This window comes from Tasmannia lanceolata, unplaced genomic scaffold (genome assembly GCF_043159265.1).
Source record: "Tasmannia lanceolata isolate RefF3 unplaced genomic scaffold, GAP_Taslan_0.1 ptg000044l, whole genome shotgun sequence".
Taxonomy (NCBI): Eukaryota; Viridiplantae; Streptophyta; class Magnoliopsida; order Canellales; family Winteraceae; genus Tasmannia; species Tasmannia lanceolata.
The window spans coordinates 23,407,460-23,414,601 of NW_027518721.1; the positions used below are offsets into that span (position 1 = coordinate 23,407,460).

The 7,142-nt window shown below is 38.8% G+C and overlaps 1 protein-coding gene and 1 non-coding gene across 2 annotated transcripts; both read right to left on the reverse strand.

The window, feature by feature from the left end:
- Positions 1-369: 369 nt before the first annotated feature.
- Positions 370-477, reverse strand: LOC143864077 (U6 spliceosomal RNA). Its single transcript, XR_013241080.1, has one exon. It is a non-coding gene; the product is annotated as a U6 spliceosomal RNA (small nuclear RNA).
- Positions 478-671: 194 nt separating this feature from the next.
- On the reverse strand, positions 672-1,728 carry LOC143863865 (zinc finger protein GIS2-like). The gene has a single exon (XM_077374647.1). The coding sequence runs from the start codon at positions 1,670-1,672 to the stop codon at positions 722-724; it is 951 nt and encodes a 316-aa protein (XP_077230762.1). The 5' UTR covers positions 1,673-1,728; the 3' UTR covers positions 672-721.
- Positions 1,729-7,142: the final 5,414 nt, after the last annotated feature.

The window sequence follows — 7,142 nt, forward strand, 5'->3', positions numbered from 1 at the left end:
GATTTTCATTGAGATTTACAAAAAATATTTAAAAATCATTAAAATAATATATTGACTCAAGGAACAAATTCATCTTCCACTTAAATCAATATTGTAAAAATAAAAGTATATGATAGACCAATGCATTCTTATCCTTTCTCCTTCAACAAACACTATGACAATAGGGAGAGACTCATCCCATCAAAATCTTTTAACTTTTGAGAATTTGATCATCTTAAATTGAAGCCTGAAGATCTCTACAACTGAAAAAATATTATACAAATCCTTTATGCAAACACTTATAGTGAAACGCGATTAATTTGCTTAACACATTTTAAATGTTTGTAATTCAATATATTTGAAGATATAAGTGGGGTTATTTTTAATCGAAAAAATTTGGACCATTTCACAATTTGTGCTTGTCATCCTTGCGCAGGGGCCATGCTAATCTTCTCTGTATTGTATCGCTCCAATTTTATCGGATATCTATGAAGAGATTATATTAGGGTTATTTGTTCACCAAAATTACTTTTATCCCCACAAAAAAAAAAAAAAAAACTCATATTTAAGATCACTTTTTTAATTTTTTGTTTCTTAGAGTCTTTAAAACTCTACAAAATAGTCAAAGATAAGAAAAATAAGTAAATAAATGTGTGCAATGATAAATGAGTTATCATTAGGTTAGAAAGATGAGAAAAATAAGAAAATAAATGTATTTGATTAGAAATATTGTTTTGGGGAATTACAGATGCAGATCCAAACTCACATGCCCACGCACGTTGGCCGCCGTCGATTCGTACACGTGGCGGTTCTGGGAGGCGCCACCGATAGTTCCCGGTTTCCACTCCTCTCCGGCCAACAACGGGACCGGAAGGGACGGCGACATCGAACGGTCACGATTGAAAGCCGGGAAGGTACTATTTTGGACGACCGGGATTCTCCACAATCCCGGCAAAGGGTTACCGTTGATGGGCTGTTGAGAGAAAAAAGAGCCATGGGCCCCATGAAACCTGTGTCCATTATTACTACTAGCATTACCGTTATGGTGGTGCCAAGGTGGGTAAGGCAAGGGTTCGAACCCGGGTCCGAACTTGAATGCCGGGCCGGATCTGGACCCGGCGAGTCCATAATTGACGAGGCCGTAGACGGTGGGTGTGGTGTGATGGGCCATGGCGGACTGTAGGTGGGCCCGTTTCGCATGCTGGCGTTCGCGTTTGTGAGCGTTTTGGTGGCCACCGAGGGCTTGAGAGGTGGGGAAGTTTCGGCAGCAGTAATGGCACTCGAATTTTCGGACGCTCTCATCAGTGGTCTCCTTTGTAGAGTCATCGCAAACTGTGGTGTCACCGGACTCAGACTCTTCATGGGCTTCCTTATTCGGGCCGAATTCGATCCCGAATAGTCGAATGGCGCCTTTCTCTCGGACGGGCGCCGGGCGGATAAATGGGAGTTGAGAGAAGGAGTCTACATTCATGAAATCATGGGTTTCTTTGTCATTATTATTATTTTTGTTCTCCATTGGGAAAATGTGGAATTGCACTGAGTAGAAGGAAGAGAAGAGGAAGGAGTGGGCAAAGAGAGGGGTAGGGTTTCTCTTTTGGGTTGAGGGTTTGTGGGACCTAAAGTTTGTGATTTGTATGGAGTAAGGGCTGACAAGGGCAGAGGAGGTGATGAAGTACCAGCACTTCCACACCATTTTCCACTCTCCTTTTATTTTCGACAAACTATCAAAGTTGCCAAGTAACTTTCTCAGAACTAAGTTGTCAAGCTTTTGAAAAATTAGCATAGCACCAAGTTTAGCAGGCGAAAAGACTGTAATACCCTTTCTAAAAAACGGAAATTATATGGTGCCCCCTGAGAAATCTGGTGTGGGTGATACCGCCCTTGATATCTGCTGTTGGATCAAATATCAAGGGAAGGACTTCATGGGCGGGCACCATATAAAAACTCTCTAAAAAGTCTAGTAAAGCCTCTAGAGTTTTTATATGATGTGTGGTGTAGAAACCTGTATTTTTCAAATAGTACAGTATGGACCACATCATAGGATGATCCAAACCGTCCATTTGTTGGGCCGCAATGTAAATAAGTTGTGCCAAAAGAAAATCATTTCCGTAGGATGATTCTAAAAACCGATATATAGGACTCAATATTACAAAAACTTCTATAGATCGAACGGATAGGATCATCCTATTGAAATGATTTTCGGGGCACAACTTATTTATGTTGTGGCCCAACAAATGGACGGTTTGGATCATCCTATGATGTGGGCCCTACCTTATTTTTTGAAAAAATATGGGTTTATACAGCCACTCATATAAAATCTTATATGGCCACACATCATATAAAATCTCTCTCTCTCTCTCTCTCTCTCTCTCTCTCACACACACACACACACACACAGGTACTAGTAGTTGGTGTTGGGTCTTTATAGCAGTTGGGTTCATCATATCTGTTGCACGATTTGTAGGCTTTGTGTAAGTGGTCCTTCAACGTTCAGTGATTACGTGAATGGAGAGCCAGAAATCTTCTCAACTCACTTCGGGTAACAAGTACATGGATTTTTCTTCTTTTATCCTTTTCCTTGTATGTTTTACGACAATAACACTTAAAGTCCCTGCCACCCTTTTATCCTTCCCCTTTTAACTATTTTTAACACACGTAATTACAGAATCATTATTTACCAGCTAATTTTAGCTTATTAGGATAAATAGTAAAGATTAAATTGTTTTCATTTTGTCATGATTATCTTCAAAATTTCAAAGCAAGACATTGCCAAAGTTCCTACATAAATTTTCTATTTTCTCACTTACATTAGGGATAAGGGTGCCTCTCTGACTAAGACCCTATTTATTTTGGATCTTGGGAAGCGATTGTGATTATTGGAGTCAAAATAACGTTTAATTTTGAGCCGCGCCCAATAATCAGTTTTGGACTCACAATTGGTTCTTAAAATCCAAAACAAACCAGGCCTAAGGATTCCAACCCTACCATGCTAGAAAACAACTATGTTTGTGTAATAATAGAAATTACATGATGATCCCTTTGGCTCTTTTTGATTCATCTATGCATAATGGCCATCACATCAAGATTCATGAAATGGTCCAGTTACTTAAATTTAATTTATTGATTTGATATATTTGTATAGATCATGGTTTTGTGCTTGCTTGTACATTAGGTCCTATTTTATTAGGATTGAGAGTTAATGTTGAGTCCAATAATCAGTTTTGGACTAGAAATCAATTCTCAAAGTCCAAAAAACCAGCGTGTTAATTTTGTTTGACGATCATCTTCCCTTCTTTCTTCTCAATATTATTTATTATGAAATATACATGATATCTCTATATTGAGTTTCTATATGGTGTCCGTGTAACTGTTGGAAATCTAAGCCTCACCACTTACCACTTGAGCACCCACTCTCTTGGAACTTGCATGATACATGCTTAGAGCTTCCCAACTTTAACATTGAGACTTGCTACATTGTCTCTACTACATTGGGAGCTTGCTACACTTACTTGGTTATATTGGAACCTACTAAATTAAGAGTTTGCTACATAGAAATCTACTCTTTTAAGAGTTAATGTTCTTGGGACTTAGTTTCTTGTTTTGGAATTATATGAGTCTTTTACTTTATTAATGTTTTACGATGAATGCTAGAATGAAGGGTGCCCTTGCAAAAATGGGATGAATTGGCACCCCCATTGGTAGAAAGTCGCCTAAGTGCATTTAATGTTCATTGACTTTTACATGTTATAAATGAACTTAGAGACTTTCCACCAATGTGAGCGCCCTTTCATCCTTTTTTTTTTTCCAACGACGCCCCTCAGTTTAGCATTCCTCATGTTTTACAATTGATAGTGTGCTAGTGGTAACTTGGAAAAGCTAGGTATAGTTAAGAATTGTTTATCTCGGATTTAAAATGTAGCCTAAATTTTGGGCCTCGTATTTTCATCTTTTACTGGTCATTTTTGTAAAATTTTAAGTCTTTTGACCAATGTAACAACTTGGGCTTCAATCTTTGTGGATTTGGCATCAAGAGAACAATTTACTTCTCTTGAATCTCATATTCTCCCTCCACCCAATGGTTTCATTCCAACATTAACTGCCAGTGTTCAAGGCACCACACTTAGATATTTGATCCAACCACAGCCCACTTTATAAGAGGACGTCTAACCATAAAGGTCTTCGATGGATCACACATCAACGGTGGCACTTTTGTTGTCCCCTCATTACGTGCAAATTATAGTAACACAAGCACACACCATATAATTTCGCCCATTTGTTTGGGATTTGTTGCTCGTAATCATTTACTTAGTTCCTGCTTGTTATGGATTTCAAGAATTGATTGTGAGTCCAAAACTAATACCTTGTTCGTTTGGGATTATGACAACCGATTGTGACCCCCCGATCCGATTATTGGACTCAAAATTAAGTGATTTTGAGTCCAATAATTGGATTGGAAGGTCACAATCGGTTGTCATAATCCCAAACGAACAGGGCCTCATTACCATTACTGGAGTCAAATTTAAGTTTAGGTCTTATTTGTTTTGGATTTTGAGAACTGATTCTGACTCCAAAACTAATTATTGGACTCAAATTTACCTTTGTTTACTTTCAAATTTTAGTCCAATAATCAGTTTAGCTTTGGACTCACGATCGGTTCTCAAAATTCAAAACAAACATGACCTTAATGAAATGGAAAAGAACGTATTTGTCATTTTCTGAAAGGACGAAGAGATGCCACTATGCCAGTCTACAATCCTTTCCCTCTTCCTTTCTCTGGTATTTTTGGGAATTCGGGTATCTCTGGTTTTGCATGGGTTTTAGCTGATATAGTAATTTTATGATTTCGTAGGGTTCTGACTACATACATCCTGCTTTATTCATGCATGCTTGACCACTTTTGCAATTATTCTCCCCACCATTAACTCTACACATCCTCATGATTCTCTCCTCTCTATAAATTTCCCCTCACTATTAATCTCTCAGACATGTCGCTTTCTTCTCCATCTACCCCTCCTCTCTCTGCTGACATTTACGAACATGGAGGTCCTAGTCTTTTTCCTCTTCATTGGCGAACCCATTTATCTTAAAAGTACTTTAGTTGCCTTCATCTGCCCCACATCCTCTCAAACTCTTAACAGCAACCACTCTTCATTCATGTAAGTTCTCTTTACCATTAAAGGGCATTCTCTGTGGGGGACCATGACCAGCTCTACAGCCTGGCTTGACCCTACGTACCCACTCAAAAGGTCTCCATCAATTGAAACAATAATTATATCTTATGAGAATCCGGTTTGGTTCATGTGAAACAGCCAATTACTCCAAAAGCTTAAGTTGTTTTAGTGGGTGTTAATCATTTATACTTCAAGACTCCCCCTCACCTGTGGCCCCTTTTTTTTTGGGTTGGCCGAACACGCAGATTTTGAATATCAAGGAGTTGTTGGGTTTCGATATACAAGGATTACAATGGATTAAACCCACAAACCCGCAACCTTGCCTTGCTTCTAAATCCAAGACGGTACCCGAGAGTAACCTGAGAGAAAAAACCCAAGAGAAAAAACCCCGAGAAGAAACCCACTTCCTCCTTCTCTCTTTCTCGTATCTCTTTCTCTCTCCTCACTCTCCTCCTCTTTGCAGCTGTACACACAAAGAGCCTCCCCACCAAGCCTCTTGCCAAACTCCCAAGAGTCTTTATACCTAGGTTTTTCTAAAACCTAGAAAAAACTACTTTCCTATTTTGCATCTTGCCTTCCCACCACAACAGCCTCACGGTGGTGGGAAATTAGGCAACTTTCCCAACAATTAAGCTTTTAGAGTTGGTGTTACTTAATCATTTATACTTCAACATGGGCATTATCCACTCTCCAGCTCCTGCACTGGCTTTTCCGCCGTCCCTCTCTCTTCCTTCCCTATGCCACCCTTCCCATTAGGTGGCGCGACAGTGAACTTGCTTTCGAACTGTTGTGTTGTGGTCCTACACAGTACTTGGGTGCTTAAGAATGCTTACCCAAGTTCTGTTTAATGAGTGGATGTCATGGCCTGGTTAGGACATAGGAGGTGGATTCTTGTTGCCTCTATAAGCACATGCTTCATATAAATACTACCTAATTGGATGTGAGATGAGATATTTAGGGCCTCTTTCCTGGAAGAATATTTGCAATCCTAATGTGTAAATGGTTATTGAACTTGAATGCCATTATTTGCAAAATAATTTTATATGAGTCTTACAAAGGAAGTGGCTAATGATATCTAGAGAGCCCTTAATGTAAATAAAGTTAAAATAAAATAATATTATTTTGCAAATAGATGTAATTATTTGCAAACAATGGTAATAAAAGTCTTATAAATGATGCAGCTAATGAAACCTAGAGAGGCCTCAATGTCCCATTTGCAAATGATATTAAAATAAAATAAGCTTATTTGCAAATAAAGCCCAATTTTGGTGGCATCCATAGAGACCCTTGGTGAAAAAATGAGTGGAAAAGATAAGAAACTCTGCTGATGAGGATGAGACATGGGCCACAGAAATGAGAAGGAGAAATTATTATCAATGGCCCAACACATGATCATGATGGTTTTCTACATCTAAACCCTAGTATGAATGTGGATAGGTCTAATCTTAAAGGCATCGATGGTCTTCTCAAGGTAAGGAATGGTCATGTTGTCGGGAAGAAGAACAAGGACCACCAAAGGCATCTCAAAGTAGATATAGCAAAGCTTTGGGAGGCCAAGAGCAAAAGGTGAAGGGTTCTTTTCACATGATGTGTTATCAATGAAGGGGAAGGCATCTCTGGGCTTGTAATATGCTTGACCCTCCTTTTATGTTAGATGTTAGATGAATTGGGACTGCCTTTTGTCAATGTTCATTTGTCTCTTTTTGTTAGATTAGACCTCTACAAGTGGGTTGCTCAATGTTTTTCTCTTCTATCTAATGACATGATTAATTAACAACCATAGCTTTGTTAAGACACCATTACATCTACATAAGCAATAATCTAATCCTCGACTTTTAAAAGCTCAATTAACATCACTTCATTCAGGATAATCAATTGGCAAGCCAAGCATCACAATGCTGCGATCGTTACATCCTAGCCACTAGATCAGAGGTCATTTTTCCACCTCTATCTTTCGGCCACGGATTTTGTCGGTCTCTTATTAGTGTAATT